This window comes from Ixodes scapularis, unplaced genomic scaffold (assembly GCF_016920785.2).
Source record: "Ixodes scapularis isolate PalLabHiFi unplaced genomic scaffold, ASM1692078v2 PGA_scaffold10__122_contigs__length_95168666, whole genome shotgun sequence".
Taxonomy (NCBI): domain Eukaryota; kingdom Metazoa; phylum Arthropoda; class Arachnida; order Ixodida; family Ixodidae; genus Ixodes; species Ixodes scapularis.
The window spans coordinates 59,891,373-59,919,036 of NW_024609836.1; the positions used below are offsets into that span (position 1 = coordinate 59,891,373).

General features: G+C 46.7%; 1 protein-coding gene across 1 annotated transcript; it reads right to left on the minus strand.

The window, feature by feature from the left end:
* Nucleotides 1-698: 698 nt before the first annotated feature.
* On the minus strand, nt 699-27,518 carry LOC8033286 (serine/threonine-protein kinase plo1). Its single transcript, XM_029988980.3, has 9 exons — nt 27,418-27,518; nt 23,687-23,800; nt 22,003-22,254; nt 18,928-19,044; nt 17,657-17,773; nt 15,430-15,552; nt 12,538-12,796; nt 7,774-8,029; nt 699-2,653 (listed from the first exon to the last, which is right to left on the minus strand). Exons 1-9 carry the CDS (start codon nt 27,467-27,469, stop codon nt 2,297-2,299), a joined length of 1,647 nt encoding a protein of 548 aa, XP_029844840.2. The 5' UTR covers nt 27,470-27,518; the 3' UTR covers nt 699-2,296.
* Between the last annotated feature and the right edge of the window lie 146 nt (nt 27,519-27,664).

The window sequence follows — 27,664 nt, forward strand, 5'->3', positions numbered from 1 at the left end:
TATCTCTATCAACATTCGCGCATCTCGGACTTCCTAATATCAGGATGTTAGAAGTATCCTGGCAAGCTCGCCATTGTCACGGTTCGGCCGGAGACGTTGCGAATGCGATAGAGGCGAGGCCAAAAACGAATAATTTACAACCCATTATATTTACAAAAAAAAACAAGACGAAGATATAACGGAAAGCATGGGAGTATATACACAGTAACAGGGGAAATAATACACACACACGCTTAAACAAATTACAGTTCCAAGAAATGAAGCTGTTCGGAGTAGGCCTTACAGTTTAAGTTCGTTGCGTCGACGAACCAAAGCGACTTGCCCAAGGGAGCGAAGGCCCCTGTCTCCTAGGCGCCTGAAGGGGAGTGTGGAACTCTCGCCGCGACAGCTTGTGCACAGCAAGGGTCGGGCGCGTCCTGGAGCATAGCCATGGACCCCATGCGCCGCTTCCTCCCGGTCTCAGTCTTCGATTACAACTCTCACGCCGTCCTCTTCTTTTTCTTCCCCTCCAAAAATCGTTGTCTCACGTGGCATCGTCTTCTTTCTTCTTGCCCCTTCAACTTCCTTTTATGTCATGCCTTAGAATCATGACAACAGGTCATCTGGATGTTCCTCAAGTAGCCCACCAAATTAAGACCCCTCGTCTGCTTCGAGGATGCCGTATATTCTCGAAACTTTTAAGAAACTTTCATGAGGTCTTTTTTGGCAAAACATGATTGTTTTATTTTGTCAAAACTCCGATCTATTTGAAAAAGAAACATCTAGATCAGCAAATATTAGTGACAATGATCAAATGTATACTCTTGACTTCCCGCAAGTTCAGAACGACAAGATTCCTACTTGGGGTTTACGCATGCACATGTGTGTACTCATTTTGCGAAGTACAGAAGCATAAAAGTGTATGCACCAGTCTTCTCAACACTCGAGTCACTTGAAACATGCAAAAAAAAGCTGCATTAGCCAACAGATGTCACTGACCCTCACAATGTTTTCCCCAAATTTCGCACTGCTTCCCCAGATTTCCTTTGACCCTCGCAACATTCCCCAAATTCTATAAAATAATTGTAGGCTTTTCTTCAGGATATGAACTGTGATCTTGCAATCAACTGTGCATAGAAATTACACCACTGTACAGAAAATAGGTATGAAACTAAAAACATTCACTATATACTTCGATTCACTTTACGATGGACAGCGGAGGACGCTACGAGTCATTGAAGCCGACCCGATGCCGCAGAAGTGTCGTGCAACCTTTGGGAGGGTTACATGCGAGCCGAGTCTTGTGTCATGTAACCCCGAGCTCTGCAATACGTTTAAAAGGATACTGAATCGAAACTTAAAATATACCTCTCTCATTCAGAAAAAGTTAAGCACAATCAACTCTATCTGCTAGTGACAATCGAATGCTTGTATTTTGAACGAATGGCTATATTTCTTGTTCCGAGGGACCAATCCCAGCGATCGCTCAAAGATCGGCCATCGGGGAGTGCGGGAGTCATGACCCGTGACCGGTTGGTCACAGGAGACGTGACCAAATGGCCCAGCACAGGCGAAGTTGCTTGGGGGCTGGTGTGGTTACGAGGTCTGCCACTTGATGTCGTCAACGCGTAACAACCTGGCCGTGTTTAGTTGCCCCTCCCTGCTCCCAGAAGGCGTTGAATAGGCCGGGAAAAGGAAAATCCGGTTCCACAGGGCTCGCGTGCCAACAGCTTGCCGCCATACCTCTGCAAAGCGGCTTCGCTCCTAAGTTCAAAGTGACGTAATGACGTCCGATTTATTCCCTTGAAATAATGTTTTAACATCTTTTTGAGAAAAAAAAAAAAAATTGGTGTCTCCATGGTGTGGCCAGAACATGGTTTGCATTTAGACAACAAAATGGGTGCTAGAATTTCGTCGTAGTATCCCTTTAGGGCTAGTGTACATGCTTCCATCCGAGTGTGCTCGAGTGTATTGCATTCTTTTGTAACCGCTTATGATGCGAGACCACACTAGCACCATCCATCAAGTAGCCCTGGAAACTTCGGATTCGTCTGCGGTGTACATGTTTTTGTGATCTTTTATACATTATTCTTTCACTGTGGACTCGAAAAAATAATTTTGACAATGGTTTTAAGCAACCGTTTCTCGCAGATGGTGTATAAATTTGATCTCTCAAATAATGCGGGACCTTCAATCCCATTACACATAGTTCCAGGGCCACTCGATAGATGGTGACAGTGCGTTCTCTCTTCGTACGCGGCTACGAGGAGATGCCACACACTTGAGCAAACTCGAATGCAAGTCTGCGATCCAGCCTTCACGGCGCCGGGTTGGCTGGGATGGCTCGCAGCATCTGCCGCATATCGTCGCGAGGTGAAACTGAGTTATAGAAGTGGCCCGGTGCTCCCAGCAGTTTTTGGCAAACTGCGACGGGCGTGCTCGTGCTGAAACGGAAGGGTGCCCTGGACAGAGCCGCTCGAGGATCGACGGGCAGGGCGAGCTTCTTCACAACCTCTCGGCTGTACCTGAGACGCGACACTAAGTCCATTGCCAAGTCCGCCTTGAGCAGGGACTCCGTCCGGTACACGGAAAACTCGCGATTGCGGTCGATGTACGAAATTGTGTCCATGAGCGGGCACAGGATGATCTTGCTGTGGTCTTGTAAGAAGTTCACCTAATGCAAAGTAAAAAAAAGAGAAAAAAAAACACCGTGTACACACCTCTGAGAATCAACATTTCTCGGGCAAGTAGCAAATGACATTCTAACGACAATGGGTGGCAATGAATGGAATACACATTCTAGTACAAATCCCAATAGTGGAGCCAAGATTGGGGTTCTACGCGCCAAGCAAATAAAGGTCATCTGGCACGTCCCAGCATAGGATGGAGGAGTAATTTCAACCACATGGAGATCCTCTGACATGCAACTGAAATATTGATTTCATGACGCTTCCTCCAGATTAAGACTGTCAAATTGCAGGCACCTCGGCCGAAATTCAAACCCTATATCTGGGGGTCTGTAGGCCAGCACTTCACCTCGGAGCCACCGAGGCAGCTAACGCTAGAGCTTTCTGGCAATCTAGGTGTCTGCACCGCAGTACCAAAACCCTTGCTACACAGGCACGCTTAAAGGGGTTATGACACAAAAATTCAACGGATAGATTATTCTTGAAATGGAATGCTCATAGGCTACTTAGTATATACACCAAGTTACGCGATTTTTAGAGCTCTGGTAATTGCAATATTCAATTTACGAATTTTTATCATTTTCATCTGGCGACCAGGCAACACTGCCCACGTTAGTCACACCATGGTGTCCATAAACCACGTGACCATGAGCGCTCTCTCATTCTAGGCGCCCCCATGATCGTTCAAGCTATCCTCGTCGCATTACGATCAAAACCGCTCACATAACTCGGTAACCAGAAAGCTATTCTCGCTTTCGCCCCCGGCCTGTTGACCTTCCACCCTGCATGCGCCTGCGAGATATTCCCGGACGACGTTGGCCACAGCGAGCACGTCCGTAACTTGTCGTCGCTGGTGCTGGTCGCCAGCGGGTCGCAGTTAAAATGAACAGCTTCCCACATCTTTTGATAGCAATCACTCTCATCGCTGCCGCGATCAATGTCGAACACTTCGACAAGGCAAGCGACGCCGTAAACGTAATTGTCACGGACCGCATGCTCGAGACGTGGGAGGTAAACGAGGAAGCTGAGGCTCGAGACGCCAAGAGAGCCAAGTCTGGGTGTGCGTGCAAGGAAATACCACGCTGGAGGCTGGCCACGTAGCCAACCTCCAGCTTCGCCCGGATCTGCCTCTCCGAGGGGCCCGCATTAAAATCGATTTATCCACGAAACTATCGCGCCACTTTCAATACAAATTTAGCAGGATTATAGGAAAATACGGCAAGTCCTACCAGTATAGTTATCTCATATTTTATTTTTAGCGTGTCATAACCCCTGTAACTGTAGTTACGCTAAGCCACAGTTATCAACGTTCTGTGGCTATGCAGTCAAAGCTATCGGTGCTTGTGCGCTTGTGCATCTTGAGTGCCCATCAAAGCTGTGTGTTAACATTCAGCGTGTTAACTGTGGTTCACCAGTTTTCACATGATCAGGGGTGGTCCAGTCAGTTCTGAGTAATGAGAAATTTTTGGAGCAGGAAAAAACCTTGTTTTAAAGCACCTTTGTATTGGAACAATTTACATTTTGGAGGAGCTTTGGAGCACCACATGCGTAAGTTTGGAGCAATTTGGATGCCTATTAGTGATGCCGGCATGCATTCATGTATCAGTTGAGTAATGCCCATTACGAAGCCAAAGTAAGCATGTGTACTGTACTGTCCTCCGACCGCTATAAAGGTCTGCCATAAACTTAGTCAAATTCGTGTCTTGCTTCCATTAGTGCTAGTGGGCAAATGTAGCAGGATTGATGTAAGCGAGCTAACAATCGCCATGGTCGATGTAGCATACGTCAACCCACTCTCCCGTATAGAAGACACATTAGACCGGCTGCACCACTCTCAATATTTTTCATCGATGGACCTTAAGAGTGGCTACTGGCAGATTGGAGTTGACGAATGGGACCGCAAGAAGACAGCTTTCGTCACGCTGGACGGACTGTACGAGTTCAAGGTATGCGCGGCACCAGCAACTTTCCAGCGTGTCTTGGACACCGTACTGGCAGTTTCGTTTGTGGCCATTCTCCATCCAGAAGGAACCAACAACTGCGCTGCTGGATGCAAGTTCAACCTGTCGAAGCGAAGGTGCTCCAGTGGAGTGTGCAAAGGCACGGGGTCTTAAGGGGAGACGCGGGTCTTAAAATGGTCAAAAAACGCGAAATTTCACGTTTTTCAAAATTCACATATTTGGATTAATTGTAGTCTAAGGTACCTGCCTGCAAAGTTTCAATGTCAAAATCAATGTCTAAACATGAAAAAAATGATATTTACGATGTCCCCGCAGAGCCCTAACACGGCGAGTTCAATGAAAACAAGTGGAACTTCGCGCCCCGCGCGTTTCGCGATCGCTCGTCGCATCGCGACCATCTTGGTCTTGTTGGAAAGCCGCTTATTTTCCCCACGTCCCCATGCCATTCGTTATCGCGACAACATCGGGGAACGTCCGCATTCCGCGGGTTTCGAAAGCCCCAATTGCGATCTCTCATTGGCCTGCTAGCAAGGTGCCCGTACGTCAGAGGGGAGGCACTCACTTGATCGAATGACGTTTTAGCGAACGCCCACGTTTCATCGAACGACACTTTAGCGAATAGTCGGACAACGCGAAGCGGCGTTATCGGGTGGGCCAAATGAGTTCATATTTTTGTAATGAGTTGCCGCAGACTGTCGCCGCGAAGCGGCGTAAAGCGCAGCGCGACGGATGGGTTAACGCGCGCCCCCGTTATTCGCTAAAACGACCATTCGCTCAAATGTCGCCGTTCGCTAAAATGTCATTCGCTCTTGTGATATGGACCCACGTCAGAGCACGCGCGGCGCCTAGCGCCCCTGCTATTGGCCTAAACGCGCCCCTCCGCTCTTTTTCTCCTTTCCTCCTTTCCGTTCCCGCGCTGGCGAGAGGTGCGTCGTCTGCTCCTGGGCTCGTCTCCGCCCGTCTCCTTAGGCCTGTCTGCTTTGTTTCCTCCGTGGTCGAGCGCACGTTTTAGTTCCCGTTTGCGCGCTTGCGTTGAATAATGTTGGTTCGTTTTCCTACGAAGTCGCGCGTGTTTTGTTTTGTTTCGCTTCGAGTTCTCGAGATGCCGGACGACGCTCGGTTGAAATCGAGCACGCGGCAAGCGTTCGGAAGGAAGAGGAAGCGACCGTGGAACAAGAAGCCGAAGCTGTCTGCTGCAAGTGCGCCACCGCGATCGGCACCGCCGGATGCCTTGGATCTTCCGGAAACATCAGCCGGAGACATCGCGACTCCATGCAGCAGCGGCAGTTTGTCGAGCTTTGCGAGCGCGGTTTGTGTCGACACCGCATACTACTCCACGGCCGAGCAGGCGCAACGAGTCGCACGATCGGACGAATGCAAGCGTGCGCTATCGGAAAAGTCGGCGACCCGGCGCAAATTCGACCTTCTCGGCGTCACCACAGGAGGCCAGACGCGCGACGCTGGGATACAGTTCATTGTAGTGGACATGAAAGCTCTCAAAGCATGGAGAAGGACAATCCGCGCAAGGCCAACGCTACCCACCACACCAGCAGCAATGCAAAACAGAGGTTCTCCAGGCAACACCGGACTGGAACAGCTGGGGACTACAGTCCTGGACAGCTGTGAGGGGGCTCCCCTTTCGAGTGCTACATGAACAAAGGCCCTTTTCAGGGCCAAACAAAATCTGCTTTTGGAACGTGCAACCCTTAGTGCCTCATCCCGTTGTCCCTTATAGAGTCTACTCATTCTTTTATAACTTTATTTTACATTGCAGACATTATTTCTCAGTTTTATATTATTTTTTAAAGGTTCTTGTGAACGGATCGCAGAATTTTTCATCTCAATTTGTTCAGATAGAACTATGCTTCATATTGCTGAACATTATTGCATGAGATCCCTTACTCAATTTTATGCAATGAGTGTCAAAACTTCAACTGCAATTTTCTCAGCTTCGCATTTTTCATCTACATGCCTAGCCTTACGGTTGTTTTCATGAGATTATTCTTCAAGGATTTCTATAAACTTTATACCCTTGGATTCAGGAAGAAGTGAACTGCAGGGTGATGCTATTTTTGTATGACAGTATGGGCCCGAAATTTTATTATTAGTGATAATGTGACCTCGTTAGGCTTTGTAAATAGTGTACTTGACCTAATTAGACTAGTTTTATACAATGATCTATCTTTACAAAAATATAAATAGCATCATCTTGCATGACAGGTCTTTAGCTACAAATCCATATCACTTATGCAAAAAAATTCGTATTAGAAAGTTCCTTAATGAGTCGTAAGAAATGACCTAATTAGGCTTCATTATTTTCTTCGTAACTCAAAAAGTAATTGAGATATTGCAGAACTAATTTTATATTTGAAAAGAGGAAGCCAAAACACATATACACACTAATTTTCATTATAATCCATTAATAAACAAAAAAGTCGATTTTAGAACCAGTGTCTTGCCTTAACTGTAACTGCAAACAAAGAGGCTTCCACGGGCCGCGGGCCAAATTCTGGATATAGGTGGGGATGCCTTTCGGAGTTGGAGGTCAGGCATGCAACGTACCGTGCAAAAGTGCGCAATTGGTCCCTACCCGTGATGTGCAACGCGATGACCGAGCAAGCGCAGAAGGTGCGTTTGATGCCGCCATTTGCGAAGTGCAAGATTTCGTTGGACAACGCCGACGCTAGGCTTCAAGAACGTAGCAGAGATCACGACGGGACTGACATCACCAGAGCAGACGAATCGTAGTCTCTAGTTGCGGACAGAGTGAAAACGACAGGGAAGGTCCCAGCTCTAGCGTGACCTTCCTAGTTTCGCCTGGGCATCTCATGCACCTCACACGTGCATGCGCAGCCAAAGCATGCCAAAAGGCATCGATTGCATGCCGGAGGGTGGGCTTTCAAAAAAGATACCCTGCCGTTTTAACATGTTCGCTGTAAAACACGCCTCTAAAGGTTTTTGTTTTTAATGTGCAATGAGGGGGGTTGACTTACAATTGAGTCGACTTACTATCGTGCAAATACGGTAGTTACCCATTCTGCCGCAACGACTCACGGTCACTAGTACGGTGGAGGCTAAAGCTGTACCTGGCTGACCATACCTACAATAGACCATAGCGTGCCTCTAAGACGGCATTCAGTTCGCACCTGCACCGTGTTGTCGCTGAGGTGGAACGCGATGGTCGAGTGCGTTCGGAGCCACGATACCAGGTGGGGCGGGCGGGCACGCTCCTTCACCGTGCGGCGCCCGCCGGAGCCCCCCGTCCTCAGCAGGCGTTGCCGCATGAAGGCTGAGAAGTACTCCAGCAGCCGCAGCTTGTCCTTCATGTACGGCGGCCACGGCGGTGTCTTTGCCAACGTGCGGCGGAACTCGTACTGCCAGTGGTCCACGTAAATCACGTTCCTGGAGGTAACCGGAGCGTTGTGCAACGTTGAAACGCGTGGCCGAGAGAGAGAGAGAGAGGGATAAAAAATATGAGCGCATTCACTAGTGATGGGCCAAACTTCTCCCAAATCTCGGTATTCGGAAAAACCAAAGTTTTGCCGAAGTCTTCTAAAGATTCAGCAAAAATACATTGTTGCCAGACTTCAAGGCTGATACCGTAAAAAAACTCAATTTTCGCAAAAACCAAATTTTCGCAAATTTCGTGAATCGTCTACAATTCACGAAACAAGATCCCGTGAACAATTCTGGTAAAATGTAAACACATGGGAATCTATATTGAGATCCCACCGCATTGCGAAAATTAGGACCCGCAAATTATTTAAGAACTTGAGCTTTCACCCAAATCGTGAAAAATTGAGCCCGTGAAAAATAAGTCGTCAGTATTTTGTTTTCCTAACAAAAAATGTTTTTAAGCTTTCTTTAAAATCTTAAATGCCATGTACAATGCATATTGACACAGCTATTACTATATAATGTGATATTCTACAAGATAATTGTATCGGTGTCGTTTATGTGTGTTTACCGCCACTTTTCAAGCGACTTTCGGCAGAAGTGGTGTGAGAACGAGGTTGGGTAGTAGCGGGCGCAGTCACGATACGCGAGTTTCGGTTTTGAGGCTCTATCAGTGCAAGCCTGCAAGTGCGTACAATGAAGGCGGCAACACTGTGTTCTTACTTTCTCTGCAAGTCATCATTTCATGTGCAAAAATGAGTGCAACAGCTGCTGAACCTCCACCAGAAGGTAGCAATTTTATTGCAAGTATGCATGTTTTCCAATTGGAATCAGTTGACGCCAGCTTCGTATGAAAGTGTGCGTCCCATATTCGCAACGTCTCGTTTTTAACTTTCAAAAATTCCGGTTTCCGATGTTGTGACACACGCAGACATTTACGAAGATGGGAAGAGTTAGGAATGTCGGATGTGCAATGTCGACCATGATCGTTGTGCTTAGTTTTATGCGGGTAGCTAAAAACTACAAAATAACGCTAATTAAAAAGCTATACAATTTTGTTTTGGCACAAACCACTTGTGAGCCGACAACAGGATTGCTATAACTGCGAGGAATGCTTTAAAGTACAGAGAGTTCCCGAAAAAAGAGAACAGTGTTTTTCGGCCCAGCTAAATCAACTATGCACTGCAGGGCACTCAAACTCCTGTGAGAATGTGACGCTAGCAGTTGGGATGAAATGCAAAAAGTTTGAGAACATGACGTTACTTGGATCAAAAAATAATTGAGAAAAACTAACTTTTTCTTTGAGCCAACACAAAAATTACATTCTAGGGGCCTGTAGCTTTCATTTCAGTGAAACAAACTGGTCAGCAAGAAAGAAAACAACATTCTCTTTCTTGCTGAGAAGTATTTTTCACCGATAAAAATTCCACGAGCGTTCACAATATCATCTCGTTTTGACGATATTCGGCTTAAATGGACGCCGGCTCATAAAGAAATTTTGTTTTCAATTATCTTTTAATCCAAGCAACGTCATCTTCTCAAACGTTCGCATTCTATCTCAACCGCTAGCTTCATATTTTCTACATATCGGGGCCGAAAAACACAATTCTCCTCGGGAACGTTTTGCACTTGTCAGTCAACGTTGGAACTACCTCGATGCATCATTGGAAAGATCAAATGAGAATCACGTCCAGAAACCACCGCATCATTTGTTGTGCAGTGGACTGCGTCAATTCCAGGTCAATCTTCTGTCTTGAGGCAGAAAATATTGAAGACAACCACACTCCTAAAGGTTGACAAGCACACAGTTACCATATACTCCACACTTCGCCGTAATTGCTGGTAGTATTAAACTGTACGATGGTAACTGCATGGTGTCCATTTGCAATCCATGGCCCCGTTGCATTCTCGCGCGTGGGCAGACATTTGCCGAATCTCTGTCGAAGTTTCCTTCAAAAGCTCGGCATGTGCCAAACTTTACCGAACCTGAAGTTCCGCAGATTCTGTCCATCACTAGTAAAAACGTTGCAAAAAAAAAAAAAAAAAAAAAAAAAACTTGTTTGTTTTGTTTTTGTCTATACAGTAAGACCTCCTTATAACAAAATGGGATATAACAAACTAATGGATATAACGAAGCAATCATAATTCCCCTTGCTTGCCAATAGTGGGAAGAAATGGACATTGGCTATAACAAACTAATGGTTATAACGAAATAATTGCGACCACTCCTTCAACTTTGTTATAACGAGGTTTTACTGTACTGCAGGGCAGCTGTATCGAAACCTTTCTTCTTTTAGGCCGGCCTCTTGTAACGTCAGTTCTGGCTCAAAAAATCCTCAGATTACATGTAGGCAAACTTTTGCCCCACGCATTCCTCTTTGCAGAGGCAGTGCTCTCCTGCTTGCTTGAGTTCTTTTCGGACATGATCGACATAAATGAACTGCATCTGCTGGTACACGATTTTTGTGCATCATTATCATTTACTCTATCGTGTATCGTGTGCATACCCCGGCAAACCTCACTCATCAGGATTCTCCCTCACCCTCGTTTTCACAGGTGAGGTGAGGGTGAGTGAGGGCGGTGAGGGCTGTGAGGACCGTGAGTGTGTGAGGGCCGTGAGGGCGGGGAGTGTGTGAGGAGAGTGAAGGTTATGAGTGCATGAGGGGCGTGAGTGCGGTGAGTGGCGTGAGGGCCATGAGTGTGTGAGGGCCGTGAGTGTGTGAGGGGTGTGAGGGCCATGAGTGCGTGAGGGCGGTGAGTGTGTGAGTGCGTGAGGGACGTGAGGGCCGTGAGGGGTGTGAGGGCCATGAGTCTGTGAGGGGCATGAGGGCAATGAGTGCGTGCGGCCCCCTTCAGACGGAGCAACTTCTTCAGCAGTTTTGCTGTTGCTGGTGGGTTGTTCCCTAGCTTTCCCAAGATCAACACAAAATTCCGAGATCGGGTCCGGCTCGAAACAAGCGAACAACTCGGAGCAATTCGAAGACGTTTGAAGCGGCGGCATCCAATCAGGGACGCATTATTTTCACGCGATACCTCGTACTGGTGATGATGACAACAAAAACTTAATTCTGTTTTGAAATTGATTGTTTTTGGAAATAAACTGTTTCAGAAAGATGCATTAGTATTCTCAATGATATTTAAATTCATAAAAACATGTTTATAGCACGTAATTATGTGTCTAAGTAGTGCAAGAAAAATTAAATTTCATGATGATGATGGCAAATTGCAGCAATTGGTTGCCGTGTGTGAACGTGGGCGGCCCGTGTTGCTGCATGGTGTTGAGACGTTAAGTTTCAGTGCGAAATTGCCCCATACGAAGCGGGCCTGAATGGCATGAGAGCCATGAGTGCATGAGGGGTGTGAGGGGCTGAGTGCGTGAGGGCCGCAAGGGTGGCGAGTGCGTGAGGGGCATGAGGGTGGTGAGTGCGTGAGGGCTATTAGTGCGGGAGGGCCGTGAGGGCGGTGAGTGGCGTAAGGGCGGTGAGTGCGTTAAGGCCATGAGTGAGTGAGGGGCGTGAGAGCGGTGAGTAGCGTGAGGGCTATGAGTGAGTGAAAGGTATCAGGGCCGTGAGGGTGAGTGAAGGGCTGAAGGTGAGTGTGACTATGAGGATGAGGGTGAGTGAGGGGGTGAAGTTAAGTGTAGCTGTGAGGGTGAGTGAGGGCAACCTAAAATGGCGACCTCGGATCGTGTGCCACGGCGACAGGTGCTTGGGCCGCGGCATAATTGCTGCGACGAATTTTAGTTACTCCTAAATTTCCAGGGGGTTGCGGGGGGGGGGGGGGGGGGGCATTAACATATATCGCCGCGAAACATTTTACATGATGGCGTATGTACTTGGAACATTCCACAAAGGCAATTCAAAGACACTGAATTTCCACCAAGAAAGCATGCACAAGTTTGTCTGTTCTTTGCACACGCCACATGCTGCCAACTACAGCGGCGTTGGGCTCGGCGGGAAGTCTCAGATGCGATGGCAGGGAGCAATCATGTGATTGGTAACATAGCTGATGACGTCATGGAGAGTTTTCGAAGCGATGACCATGCAGTTCCCCGGGGAGATTCCCACTAACAGCTCTTACCGTAAAACTGCCCATCTCTGGTATATTCCAAAGGTGCAACAAACGTGTAGCATTCGTAGGTCCTCTTTGATATCATGTGATGTCAGTCTCATGCGACGTAACAGTCCTCATTCTTAAAGTATTGGTGGAGTTATGAAAGCTGTAGAAAAGGCAAGACAGCCATTGCTAGAACTAGCAGACGACACCGGCGTTAAGTGGCAGAGGCACCTGGCCCTGATGCTGCTGGTCTCCCCGTGCAAGCAGACGATGCTCTTCTTCACTCTGATTGGAGGGAGACAGTGAATAGACACACAAAGGAAGCTAGCCTTTGTGTTCACTCACCATCCTTTCATTCCAATCATTGCTTGATGCCGTGATGTCACCACACTCTTTGCGCAAGAAGCAGACAAACTTGCTCGCCGTACAGAAGTTAGGACGCTCCGCGGTGCACTCACTTGCCGTCGTCGAGGAGCGTCATGTGCGACCAGTCGTTGAAGAACACGCCGACGCTGCCGCCGCACAACTGGTAGGCAACGCCATACTTCTCCGTGTAGTCGATCCACTTGCTCACCCAGAACTTGGGAACCGGGCTGTTGGCATCTCCTTCCTTGAGCTTGCTACCACTCGGCCGCGTGCTCAAGATGTCGTCCAGCTGGTCACGAAGCTTCGACATCTGCTCCAAGTTGGCTCCCACTCTTTTGACCGGAACCACCGCTGCGTCACGAAACGACGCACTTGTTGACGGCACGAGACACGGCTATCACGAAACAATATGTTCGTTGATGGCACGAGACACGGCTATCACAAAACAATGCACTTGTCGACGGCACGACAGTTATCACGAAACAACGCACTTGTTGACAGCACGAGAAAAGACTACTTGTTGACGGCGCGAGACGCGGCTATCACAAAAAAATGCGCTCATTGAAGGCGCAAGACGCAGCTACAACGAAACAATGCACTCATTGACGGCACGAGACACACCTATCACGAAACAATGCACTCGTTGACGGCTCGAGACACGGCTATCACAAAACAATGCACTTTTTCACGGCATGAAATGCAGCTACCATGAAACAATGCACTCGTTACGGCCCGAGACACGGCTATCACGAAATGCACTCATTGAGGGCGCGAGACATGGCTATAACAAAACAATGCACTCGCTGACAGCGCGAGATGCAGCTATTGTTGCTGATTCTCCTGCAGGAATAATGAGAATACTACCTGGAAGGCGAGATGCACCTGTCACCGCCAAACGTCATCACTACTGGATCTACGCAGCGCCAACTAGCTTGTTGGCGTGTCTTCCAGCGTCTTGCGACAGGTGCGACACAAGCACGTGGCAACGCCAAGACGCACACGTCTGCACCTTGCACTATACCCTCGTAAAACTTCGGAGCGTTTGTCGCTCAGGGATCTAACGACGTAATGCAGGCCTTGACTTCAAGGTGGTATTGGCCACAGCACCAAGAGGATGAGAACAGCAGGGTATCTCTTTCCGACAACCGTCTTCCAGCATGCGCTCGCTCTCTTCCGCCGTGCCTTGGCTGGGCTTCCGCGTTCAAAGCTGACGAGATGCCGAAATTGCCAAAGGAAGGAAGCTCGCACTGGAGGCGGGACAACAGCAACTCCTCCCAGCCATTTTCATCTTGCCAGCGACTATAGCTGCTATGTCATACTTAGTACAGAATGCGCGCTGCAAAGGGGGGAAAAAGAGACCCAAAACGAGGGATAAAACCGGACGCAACACACATCGGTAACTGCGAACGTGAATAAGCGCATCATGTTTAGCTCACCGATAAAAACTTTATCTTCCAAAAACAAAATAATTTTTATTGTAAATCTGAAAGAAACCTCCCCCCCTCCCCCACAAAACACCCCTCCATTCAAAAAAAAGAAATAAACTTTCAGCCTTTCCACTCAGGTGAAGAAGGAAGAGCAGCGAAGCTATAGCTTCTGTTCTCGGCGGTGGCTTTCCAGGCGACCAATCTGCTCTTCTTTCGCAAGGGAATCTGAAGCAGTCGATGCAGTGAAACTTTAGGCGATAGCGGCCTCGCGGCGGTTGCAGAAACATCCGTGCTGCTGCACACATCACCGCTTGTTCTGTTCCCGCTCTTCTTCCACCGAAGAAATGTTGCCGCCGTCTATGAGCGACGACAGCAACCAGTCGTCCGGTTGCCGAGGCTGGAAAGGTTGCCGTGATCTATGACCGACGGCGGCAAGCAGACAACCGGCAAAAACAACACTCTGGACAGCTGCCGCCATCTATGTGCGACGGCGACAACCAGAGTGTTGTGTCGACATTTGTTTGGTACCGGACATGACCTTGGGGAAACTAGCCCTTAAGAGGGGACACTACCCAAAAAAGTTAATATTTAAACCCCTTCTCTGATTTAAACAACATTTACAGGGCTTGTTTCTGTTGATGCCGAGAACATTTGTGCCAAATTTTGTTAACCTGGGTGAAGCACAAAACAAATTACAAATGTTCAAAGATGAAAGTGGGCGTGTCTGAGTAGGAAAACTATCGTTTTGAAATTATTTATAAATTTGTCGTTTTCATGTGTTATATTGCTTGAGGACAGTTCAGAGCAGATAACTATGGAGCTATATTTTTATAGTATACCATCTTTTATGACAAAAAAAAGAAAACACAAACACAACTACTGTTTTTTTAGATTTCCATCCTTTGTCCAAAATTTTAGTTTTTGAGCATGAAAATTGACAAAAATAAAAAAAACAAGCTCATAGTTATCTTCCTCTTAAAATTTCACCCCAGAAAAACTCATAAAAATGAATCCAAGCTACATAACAACAAAACAATAGTTTTCCTAAAGTGAAATTTATGCCAAAAAGTGGAACAGAGAAAGATGCATTCAAAGCGCTCCAACCTCTACCTTTTCTTTAGCATCGGTGGACCAAAAATAATTTATAAAGAATTCACTATACAGTGTGAACTAATGAAACTTCCTGGGAATCCTCTCTAGATGTTGGTGGATGTAAATATAACACTTTTCAAAAACAACTTTTTTTGCAGAAATAGATTTGTTTTGGGTAGTGTCCCCCCTTAACAGCTCTGCTGTAAAAAAAGAAAACCTTGGAAACGTAAAACCCTAATCAAAAGTCAGGCGATACTCGAATCACGGGATGGCCATATTCATTGACAGAGTGAGGATGGCAGGGGCCGTCTTTCGAACGCCCGGCCCCCAGCAAGTGCTCCATGCATTCCGCCGTGGATTGGAGGTGCACAAGACACTAAACTGTTGTTCAAAGCAGGAAGCTGGAGAACCGAAGGGCCTCCCCGCTGTTCACACCTTGTCGGTTACTATAGTTTCGATACTCACTCGTTTTGATGGCCGGTGGCGGCAGGTCGTGCGAGAAATAAGACCATTCATCCGCGACACAACGTTCGAATGACTCCTTGTCTTTCTGATCGGAGCCAAGCGATTTGTTTCCACTTATCTTTCCTGGAAGTGAAGAACGGCACAGCGGATCAACTCTATGTGGTGTCCTTCCATGCTCGGCAACTCGAGTATAATGTGAACTGATTCAGTGACTATGCTGCCGCAATGTTACAAGGAAGTGGGCAGGCTAAGCTTTGGCCTGCCAAAAATACTGCGAAGCTCAATCGTTTGGACACAAAAAGTTGAACACAATGACTCGGCAGACTATTTTTGAAGGATTGATTTCACCTTGGGATATTACAGAATGGCGACTACTGCAGAGTCCATCTAAAGTATGGACCAAGAGTGGCCAACCTGCGGCTCTTTGCGTGTTAAAGTGCGAATAGCGGCTCCCTCCCCTAGTTTACCTCCACCCACCTAGTGAGGACTTCCCCAAAAAGAGAAATGGAACGTGTTTTAAATCAAAAGACAGGTTGCGGTTTGGTAGTCTTGTGCTACTGTTACCTAACATACAGCTGGACTGCTTTTGACTTGGATAGATTAAAAATAGTCTAACCTCGATTTAACAGTCACCGAGACCCGCTAATTATTTCGTTAAATCGGGAACTTCGTAAAATCGAGGATGGGAGACCTCGTGCATAGGCTGCGCGGGGAATCCGAATTTGTTCGTTAAATAGGGAAATTAATATCACGTTTCGTAAAATCGAGGTTCAAGTGCAGTTAGAGTTTTGTTTATTGTTCTCGACAAGTTTGCCCCCCCCCTCCCCCTCCTCTCTTCTCCCTCCCCTCCCCTCCCCTCCCTTCCCTTCCCTTCCCTCCCATCCCATCCCATCCCATCCCATCCCATCCCATCCCATCCCCCCCCCCCCCCCCCCCCCCTCCGCGGATCTTGGAAGTTCCGTGGTTCTGTTTGTGGCTCTTAGGCCGGGTCAGCCTGGCCACCCTCGGTATGGACCATTCCCAAAACTTAACACCTTCAGGACACATTAATTTGAACTGTTTCATCATGCCTTAATTACCTACCTTATGAGCACTGCAAGGCAGAACACCTTCTTTTTACTCTATTTTTAGATCACCCAGAAAAAAACTATAGCAATGCCAGTTTCTCTATAATGCGTAAATGCCTCGAGTCACTACCAGCCTTATCGGAGATCTGTCTTAACGTCATCAGCTTTGAAACGCTGCAACACTCATTTTCAGAGTCGAGAAAGATAGGCGACCATTTTCTGAATTGTGCTGATGATAGCTGATCTTCCTGTAAATCCAGTGTTCAAGAAAAGTTTCAGAGAAATTGTATTACCGTAAAGTTCAGAGAAATCGCCCGCCCCCGAGAGATTGCCCATCCCGTTTTTCTGGCTAAATACCTGTAACATGAAAATTCCGAAACATCGCCCACCCCCCGATTCCTGTCGAACGTCATGCGATGTCCGATGGGAATCGCATCTGCCGCGCGATCTGCTGTGCCAGTATGTCTGACAAGCGAGTTCTTAACGAGTTCCCATGTCTTTGACCACGATCTGCAAGTTCACTATCGGCTCCCGTAACATGCGAGTTGTTCCCACGTGTATATTGCATCGTGAAATGTAAATCTGCTACGTCCACGATCTGCGGTATTCGTTCCCGTAACATATGAGTACTAGCGGATTCCCGCGTTTTTGTCCACGATCTGCGCGCGCGGTTTCGGTTCCCGTGACAGGCAGGTTAGTAGCGGGTTCCCGCGTGTTTATTGCACCATCTGCACCCGCGATTTGCGGTATTCGTTCCCGTGAGATGCGAGTTCTTGGCGGGCTTCCGCGGGTCCTTCGCACAGTAAAACGCAAATCTGCTGCGTTTGCAACCTGAGTATCTTTTTGCGTAACAGAGGAATTCGTAGCGAATTCCCGGCGTGAATTCGCATCGTGAAACGCGAATTTGCGGAGTCCACGATCTGAAGTATCAGCTCCTGCGCCACGTGGTTTGTAGAGGGGGCCCCAGTGTTTATTTTTGATAGTTTTGCTGTGGCATCCCCAAAGATAGCCCATCCCATGTTTTTCCCAATTTATCTCTTCATTTTTGGCGAGAGTTTTTTCGGAACTTTACGGTAGTGCTTTTTCATATGAAGCAGCAGTTTCTTTCTTGAAACTTTTGGGAATTTGAGGGAATTCAAACAAGGCACCTCAGCACTCACCCGAGTTCCAAGATGGCGACGGAGGGTGGTTCGAAAGAAGCTCGACCTCGTCTACAATGCGTTCCCCGGGTACCTTCCTGTTACCGTTGGCCGAGAACGTTCTCCACGTCGTCCTCGCTGGAAGAGGACAAACAACGCGAAGGTCAGCACCCATGTAGTAGCTGTGCACGCCGAGTAGCTTGGGCTAATCGCTTCTCGATTCAAAGATAGTAATTCCTAGCTAGTCACCGACAGGAAAATAATGGCACAACGTCCTCTTCAAATGCGTATCCTCCAGCACGTGCTCACTCACTTTCGTTGTGCTTTGGCTGTGTTTGCAAGCTCGAAGTTCGCGAGATGCCAAAGTGGTATTGAAGGTAGAAAGCTCGGCTGGGAGTGGGACAACTGAAGCTGCTCCATGCCATTTAATTTGGCAGGCCTCGGCGGAGGACTAAGTATTAATTTAGACCACCTGGGGATCTTTTGAAGTGCAACAGAAACCTAAGTTTTTGACAGTAAGCCTCCGTCGTATTGCGGCCACATTGGCTGGGATTCGAACCCGCCACCTGAAGATCCGTAGGCCGGCGCTTTGCCTCGGAGCCACCGGGGTGACTTGCTCCCCGAAGTTCTCATCCTGTCAGTGACCATTTAATATCTTTCGCTTGTCAGCATTAACTCATGTAACTCGGGAGAATGTGCAGAAAAGGCTTCAATTTTCTTTCCTGCCGGTACTGGTATGTGCGGACTTTGTACCAGTGTAAATTGAATTGGCAAATTACTGGGTCACGTAGGTAGATTAGCAGCCAGACAGCACTGGCCAGACTTCTCCTCTGCAGCGAAAGTGTAAAAAAGACTCGGTTGTCCACTGCCGAAATGGCTATGCAAAATATTTTGTTGTATGAAGTAATAAATACCCTTGGGAGCTTTACCATAGTTTTTAGACTACAGTTCATGAACTAAACATGTTTAATTGAAATTTAACGCAATGCAGACTACCTACAGGTACGGACTATGGAAGAATTTGTTTTTTGTGATCGTTCATTGCGTCGAAACTAGAGGGATGTTGCAAATGACTGATTATGTTAATGATGATTTCTGTATTATGAAAGCTTTGTGCACTAACAAACACATTTTTAAATGAGTGCTGTATATGAGAATTTTCTTATGTGCAGGCTATGTACCAGATGCAAACTATAAGTAAAAAAATTTTTTTTTCTGGACAAAATTTGTTTGTGTGGATTATACACCTAGTGCAGACTATAGCCCCGGTGTACACTATGACGGTCACTCACCTGATTTGGGGGCTGGCGGTGATGGTCCGTGCACAGAGGAGACTGAAGCACCTGCCTCAAGCTTTACAGACTGTTCTTTGTTTTCGTCACTGAGGGGCCTCTTGAGGGTCGCTTTTACTGGAAAACAACCATCAGTAAGAAGTGGCTCAATACACATGAACGCCTTTACAATTGCAAACCAACCAGCTTCGGTGGATCATTAGACGATCCACGCAAATTGCTTGCAAAAAGCTTTCTCACTCCCTGATGATTTCCCGCTTTCCTCAAGAAAATTGAGAAAACACAGTGCAACAGGGCAAGTAAGGACAACCGCTTGTCCTGTTCCAGCTTCTCATTTTTTTGCACTGTTTTCATATGTGTGATCAACTAGCACACCAGTTCTTTTTTAGCCAGTTTTCTCACACAAGGTCTGGCTACTGAATATTTTTTATTCATTTATTTATTTTAAAATATTCTCAGTCCCTCAAAAAGTATGATAGGAAAGGACATTAGCACTTCTGGGAATATACAAAAAAAAAATGAAACAAACACTTGAACAAGAAAAACAATAAAATTTGAAATTAATCTAGAAATGATGAATTTCACACGAGTCATTATAATGCCCATATTTTCCTCGATTCAAGCGATGCAAATTCACCTCGTTCACATCTGTTGATACTATAATGCTATCGCTATTGGAGTAAAACCCGAATGCAATACTAAACCGGCCCAATATTCTTGCACCCTGTTGGGTTAGTTCAGAGAACACAACAGAAAACATGCTACAGTATAGACCCCCTACAACGTAACCGCTTATAGTGCAGGACTGGGTATAACGCGGCTTTTTTAAACCACCGGTTCGCCTCCCATAGTCTGGTAAAATAAAGACTTCCTCAAACTAAGCTTTATTTTTCATGTAACATAAAATAAATTCTTTTGCAAAGGTAAGTTGTCTCATGGCATGTATTTTGGCCTGAAAAATTGATGTTTTGGTTACAACACGGTACCGCTTATAGTGTAGATTTTCGCGACTCCGGCGGCATACGTTATATGAGCAAGCACCTGCTAAAATTTTGGAGATAATCATGTAAACCTGGGGAATGGCTGCTCCTTAGGTCAGCAACATATATACGTCCTTTGCATGTTTTCTGAATGATACAAAATTGAGGGGCAAGCGCTTATTCTGGAATGGGAGGATGCTTCGGTATTTTACGAATGTCACTATTATTCATGACCCATTGGGCTGTCATTTACGACTCATCAGGCCGTTACTCGCAACAAGCTATTGCAGCGAAGCTACTATTTTCATGCCGCATAGGTTGCAACTAAAAGGAAATAACCTAGGGTCACTCACAGGATGAGAAAGACAGACGTCTTTCTTGGACGGCGGGGGTCTGATTTCGATCACCGCGAGATCTAATTTGCCTTTCGCAGAGCGAGCAAAGGTAGCGTTCGTAGGCGGGTCGTCTTTTAACGCCAGCGAAGGATGCCGTTTGTCTGCTGCGGAGCACCATTTGCAGAAGGAAATAAAAGGAGAAAACATTGCCAGTCGCCCGCTGACAAACCGCTGAAAAAGTCACCTGTCTCCCACAAACTGAGTGCCGCAGCGAAGTGAGGTCGGACAACTCGCGCTTCGTTTGCAAATCTAGTTGTTCCGCTGCGGTACACCAGCTGACATCGACCGGTGGATGAAGGAGCACTAAGGGCGAGGACATCAGCTACCGCCCTTTGGCAGCCTATGAAACATTCTCACCAAAAATTTGCCCAATTTTTTAAACTCGCAGACGGGCCAAAAATGTCTCGTCGGTGGATCGCGCAAAAGCTGCGGCGCAACATCCAATCGGCAGCCGAGGACGCTCTCGCTCTCACCTTGACCGAAGTTGGACCCCTGGCCTCCAGCACAAGCCGACTGCCTTCCACTGTGCTTTGGCTGTCCGTGCGTGCACAAAGCTCACGAGGCACCGAAGTGCTGTCGAAGGTAGAAAGCTTGCGCAGGAGGTGGGAGAACAACCGAAAGACCTCTCTGCAGAACTGGCCCCCCACCATCAAGCACCTCAGCACAGAATCCGGCCATAGCGCCCACTCTCCCCCCTTTTTATATGCCCCTAATTACTAGGTATGACACCACATTGTTAGTAAGCACGTGAGACAAAACGCCCAACACGAGCGTTTTGTCAGACGAGAACCGCATTCCGAGAACAAACAAAGAACGAGCACATGGCGTCGTGTCAAAAGCCGTATCCAAATAAATTAAAAAAAAAAAAAAAAAAAATGTGGCAGTTTCTTTGGTTGCTATTGAAAGGGGGTTTCAATGGTGTCCCGGGCAAACGCAGAAGTGGCTCACCCTTAAGGGCGGCCCCGCCGTTCTGATCCCTCCGGTCGCCATAATATAAAGCATGAAATGCTTTTTAACGGAACGCCCCCATTTTAAATTTACGTCCGCCAGTCCATCCATTTGTTTTTTCTCCGCTAAATACAGCGGCGAAATTGACGTCCCGTGACCTATACACCAACTGTTTCCCTGCTAAATCTAGAGGGAAAATTGATGTCACGTGAACTGACATCACGAGACCTACAGATGAGTCCAGTTTACTTGCTGAGTTTAATGGCATAATTTATTCAGCGTATTCGCTAAGTCTGGCAAGGAAATTAATGTCGTGTGACCTCACGTCACGGGACCTACGTACCAATTCACTTTCTCCGACAAATTTCGCGGGAAAACTGATGTCAAACTGCCTATTACAGCAATTTAGTCTCCAGCCGAATTTAGCGGTAGAGTTGACATCGGATGGCCCTTGTGCCCATTCAGTTTTCTTGTTACATTTATTGCGAAAATTAAAAAAAGGATGGGTTCTTCACTTCCCAAAATTACCGTTTAACGCCTGCTAAACAAACTTAAACGATTGCACCTCACATACTGCGTTTTATGCCTAATAGGAATTCAGATATAAAGGTTGCTGTCAATTTTTCTATTGGGTTTTTTACAGAGATCATGCGAAACCCCAATGCCCTTGCAGGTGTGGTTAGTTTATGAACGAAAGCTATAGAAAGTTCAAGAAACTAAGTTCCGGCTTGGCTTTAATATATGGTACTGACTTGGCATTTTAGGTGGCGCTTGTAGTGGGGGTTTGGGTGCGCTCCTTTTGGTTGTTGGCGGTGCCGGCCAATGGTAGACAGTCGTGACGATTTCCTCTTTGAAGTCGTCGTCGTCGTCTTCGTCGTCCCAGCTTTTCTCTTTCTCCCTAAACATGAGCCAATCGTCGTCGTCGGACGAATCATCATCATAATAATCGTCGTCCTCCTCCTCAGAGTCTGTGCCATTTGACGACGCATCGTCCATCTCCTCGTCTGAAAACCAATGAAAGTCACAAGAGTCAACAGAAGCGCAGGCCCTGCAAGTCAGGTTTCTTCATTCAGACAGTCAGAATATATCCCGCAATCTATTGGGGCATTTTGCTTCCATCCGTTTATATTGCTAGAATTTTACCCAGGAATATAAAAGAAAAGTTAGAATTACAATTTAAAATCATATAGTTATTATAGTCGAGGACAACTATATGTGGCAATGGAGCCAAAACTACAGAGGCAAAGCACGTTTCACTGTGCAGCTGAATAAAGTTCAACCCAGATAATTTGCTGGGTGTAACTTAACCAACTAAAAATGACAAAATTGGTTCTTGTTAGCTCCGATTTGGCAATGTAGCTATAATGCTAGCCGGGATGTGCAAAACTATAACGTTTTTCTAGCTCCTTCGGGGTTTCTTGGTTCAGGTTCATTGCAGGTTTTCTAGTTCCCCGCAAAACAAACGTGGCGTCTTCCTCGTGTGGGGTCTGTGTGGCATATTGTCGGCGCCTTCCGTGAGCTCACCCCGTAGGATTTTCGCAGTTTGGCAACTAGAAGCTGTCAAAACGAACCAAGCAAGTGGTGTGCAATGTGTACGCACAAGTGAGACAAAGGGAACTGGGACTCTCCATTGTTTCTATCTACCGGCTGGTAAGCGAGCTCAACGGCATAAGCGGGCGGGGGTCGGGATTGGGACAAGACCCCCGAGTTCAGCAGTGCGAGCTTTCGCCAAACGTCTCCCGAACTGCGGTGCACCACCGATCCCCCCTAGGGTTAGTTAGAGGTAACTGAATGCGATCCAAATGGAATACGACTTTGCGCCATACCATGAATGTGCTTCTATTTCGGCATGTTGCAAATGCGCAGGAGTTGACGTACGAATAGCTTCAAAACTGAAGTGCCGATGAAATTCACAGCATTTTGTAGATAGATTCTGCGTGGGTCACAAGCACTTTGGTCGAAGCGTTAGCTAATGTTTAGAAACGGATCAAACCTAGAGAAAGAGACGCGGATGCACCCGCACGCATGGCGTTCGTGGTTCAGCACCCTCAACTGCAATTCTGTACTCAAAGGCGAACCGTGGCAAAAGCGTGCCTTTCACGCCGAAACCCAAACTGAAACCAAAAAAGACCGGAACTACTTGGCAAAGCAACACAGAGGCATTAGCTCCATCCATCCACACACACCCCCCCCCCCCCCTAGCTTTCTCTTCACTACCACAGAAAGTTGTCCCCTAGCATAGCGGATCACAGACTTAACCTTATACTGTTGTCCTACATCAATCGTCTATATGACAGTATTTTGATAGGTGCCAGTGCACCGCTTGCAGATCCCGCAATTTGCAGGTACTAGGAGACCACCTTCGCAGGTCATACACTGAAAATTTACGGTCGTCTGTCACGGGAGATTCGCAACTCTCGGAGCTACAACACTCACACGGGCCACCAACTGCCGGCAGTGGTTTATGCAGACGGGAGTCGTTCCCACCTACAGCGCCCTCCTTGGGAACGCTTCCATCTTCTCCGCTCGTAATCTCCTCCGTCATTTTGGCTGAAAGAAAACACAATATTCCCGTTAACATAAACTTATGCCAAGCAAACCACGTGTTCCTCCCGATACAACACAGCCTTTTTATTAACCACGCGGCGTACGAAGGGCTGTTTAACGACACTCCTACCCCACGTCTCTAAAGTCACTAACAAAATGAGAACGACACGCTGTGTTTCTTTGACGTCTGGCCTACATCATACGCTTTATGCCTTCTGCCATGCTTGGGCTGTATGCACATGCTAGAGGTGCGTGAGGTGCCAAAGCGTCGTCAAAGGTAGGAAGCTTGCGCTGGATGCGGTGCAACCGAAACCACCCTGTCACCAACTATTGTAAAATAGGATAAGGGCGCCCACCCAAAATGAAAACATAGAGGGCGAAAAACATAAGGATAAGACAGCAAAACTTTACAAAAAAAAATAATGACAAGCACAAGGGACATTCGTTACAAACCATATGACATGGGAACCGACACAGCAGGTCACGGACACGGCAAATTAGCATTTCACGATGCAATAAACACGCGGGAATTCACTATGAACTCTTGTGTCAAGGAAAAAGAGACCGCAGACTGCAGATGCAGCGGACTCGTGTTTTACGGTGCGATAAACCGTGGAAACCGGCTAGGCTCATGTACCGTGGAACCGATATTGCGCGGGCAGACCGTGGACAAAAATGCGGGAGCTCGCTACGAACTAGCTTGTCATGGGAACCGATATTGCATGCGCAGATCGCAGGCAAAAACCCGAGAACCCACTGCAAACCCGCTCGTCACACATACCGGTACCGTCAAACATCGCGTGATGTCCGACGGAATCAGGAGGGGGGCGGCCATGTTGCAGAATTTTTATGTTACGGATATTTAGCCAGAAAAACGGGATGGGTGGCCCCTCGGGGGAAAGCGCCCTAGCGGGATTTTGTGGTATACATTAACACAATGTTTACAAACAAACCCGCGTTTGCCAGCAGATTCGCCCGAGATGAAGTGTCAGCGCATTCGCAGTAGAGGGCCTAGATTGTAGAGAGGGTTCATTTCAAACCATGGGGAGCGTTAGCAATTTAATGGCGGACGCCTCACGGGTCGATTGGTCGCAAGTTCATATGCGCTGCATTGTTGCGTGGCAAGGAGGAAAAGAGGCGGAAAGGCAGACACTTGCAGAGGATCAACACGTTCGTCAGCTCCTCGTAGGTCGTCTTGCAAAATGCAGCCTATAAACCACGAGACCTTGATCGAGCACTTGGACACTTTCTGTCTGATTCGCAGTTTCAACAGCAGCGCCACCACGGTGGCGTGACGTTGGAGTTGCTTTGGTGCGTGGCATATTGCAGCTAATGTTAGTATGCATATTCCTCCGTACTTCTTTTAGTTCTGGACAATTATGAGTATAGTCAAGCATAAATATTTGACCAAACTTTCTTACATAGAAGATACTACCTGAAAACTAAAGGTTTATGTTTCTAGCTCGCTTTGATGGCGCAACGGTTAGAATTCTTGGCTAGCAGTATTTGATCCCCACCCAACATTCAGGTTCGATGTCGTGCAACTTTGCCCGTTTAATTTTAATTTATTTTATGCTTCTTTTTTTTTTTTTTGTAGCAGCTGTTATTACTAAAGAACATTCAATTCAAACTAGAATTTATTTAAATCACAAAATCAAAAATGTCGAGTGTGTGTATGGCACAGGCATAAGCAGTGTAGTACTTTAAATGCATTGTACTTAAAGTACACTTTTAAGTAGGTTTAGAAACATTATATTTTACTTGAACTATATATTCTCCTAAGTATACACTTTAACTTTACTTCAACTTTTATGGTACTTGCTGAGGAAAGTACAACTCCCGACTTTGAAATACATTCCCCAAATTTAGTCTTGTTAAACTTGTATTACAAAATGGTGCTTTGTCAACGCTGGAGAAATACTAGCAGACGGCCCATCGCTCCGTACTCCATACTTGCCGCAGAATTTCACGCATTTCTCTCTTCTATAAGATTGTCTATCACCACCCTCAACTCAGACAGTCACTGCTATTAGATCCCCATCGTTCATCCCGATGCCTTTTTAACCTCCTTAGTGTATGTCGCATCCCTGGTTCTACTGTCAGCTTCAACCACTCATTTCTTCTTCTTGCTATTATAGAGTGGAATAATCTGCTGGATCATATTGTGTACATCAGTGACTCCGATCTTTTTTCGAAATGCCATGTCATCCATATACAATGCCTAACCAGCAACATGTCTTCTTGTTTATTTTTTTTTTTTTTTTATATGTATACAAGTTCTCCATGTATGCCTCCCGGTACTGTCCCTCTTTTATGTAATGCCCCAATCAGGCTTTTAAGGGTCAATAAATGAAATGAAATTCAAAAGTTCTTTAGTTTTTCCACACCAGACTCAGGTGTCACATTATGATCAATCAATTAACACCGGCTCGCCTGCACACTCACTCTTCTTTTTTAAAGGAGAGGACGCTCCTCCACAAGAAAATTGCTGGCTGAAGCTACAGGACTGACATTGTGCTCTCTCTTAGTATGTTGTACCCCCTTGGGTGCAAAAAGCCAGTGAAAGCGGAGCCAAATTCAGATGTTGGAGACACTTCTGAATTTGGCAGCCTTTTCGAAAATAACTACTCTGTGGCCACTTGGCTTCTTCCAATATTCGCCGCCATTTCCGAAAACAAATTATGCACCCCTCGATTACCCCTGGGGCAATGCATACCAGTTTAAAAAAAAAAACACTGCATAGGGGAATGAAAGATTTGTTACATGCACTGTACTTTGAAAGTACATTGTATTTGTAGTACTTTAATTCAAGTACATTGCCCACAACGTAGTTACTACTTTACTTGAAGTACTTTTGATTAACTTTGTACTTTACTTGAAGTACTTTTGATTAACTTTGTACTTTACTAAAGTACTTTTCAGGTGTACTAATTTACCTGACACTGGGCATAAGCACTGGCAAGAAAGCATGTGCTCGCTCTTGTGGAGTCTACTTGGCTAGCGCTTGTAAAAGAAATCGCGGCGAGCGGTTGGTATGGAACACGCGCTAGAATAAACTGGACTTTTGTTTACCACGTTCGGAAGGCATTTGAACGCTTCGGAAGAGTGCCCTGTCGGACGGCACTTTAGACACAGCGTGCTACTAACAAAGCCAAGAGGAAGACGTCTGGATATACCAAAGCCCATACACACCGTGGCTCCGGCAATCTGACTTTGTACGCGGGATCTGCACCTGGTTTGTAAGATAAAGTCCACGTCCCGTTCAGTTTTATTCGTAAACTGCCATGCTTTGTGGAGATAAACACGCGTGGACAGGAAACGTTCCTAACTTTTGTCCTACGAAACACAGGGCGGTGATCACGAAAAGTCAACCACTCAAATTTCTTTCGTTCGATAAATTGTCTCTGAATGCAAAGCCGTCCGACCGCCAGCGGCCCTTGATCCCGTGGTATTTTGCTTTCCGAGTTCAATCGAGTGCGACATGCATCAACACCGTACGAAAACAGCACGAGACCGAAAAGGACGGCTCAGTGCCGAGTTCTCCACTGAGAGTTGCATTCAGCCGAAGTGCAGAAGCCCGATCTTTTGTCGAGTTTATAGAGTGAAAACGAGGACTGTACCTGAAATACCTGGAGCGTCGGGCAAAACTGGCGCCCTTTCATTAACCGCCATTTTTGTTTTTCTTTGTTTTCGGGGAAGCCGTTCGTTGGATTGGATGGATTAGATATTGGATTTTCAACTGGCTTGACAGAACGGCGCCAAATGATTGCTACGCGGTTCGCGTGTTTGAATTAATTTTGGTTTGGATTGTTTGCGACCACGTCACTAGTGAGTTCAGGTGGTTCAGGCAGTTCAGGGTTCAGACCA

Coding starts and splice junctions, on each gene's coding strand:
- LOC8033286 (XM_029988980.3), bottom strand. CDS start 27,469: ATGGCGGTTAATGAAAGGGCGCCAGTTTTGCCCGACGCTCCAGGTATT. Junction 23,801..27,417: donor CGACGCTCCAGGTATTTCAG/GTACAGTCCTCG, acceptor GTTTTCTTTCAG/CCAAAATGACGGAGGAGATT. Junction 8,030..12,537: donor ACGCTCCTCGACGACGGCAA/GTGAGTGCACCG, acceptor GGTTACCTCCAG/GAACGTGATTTACGTGGACC.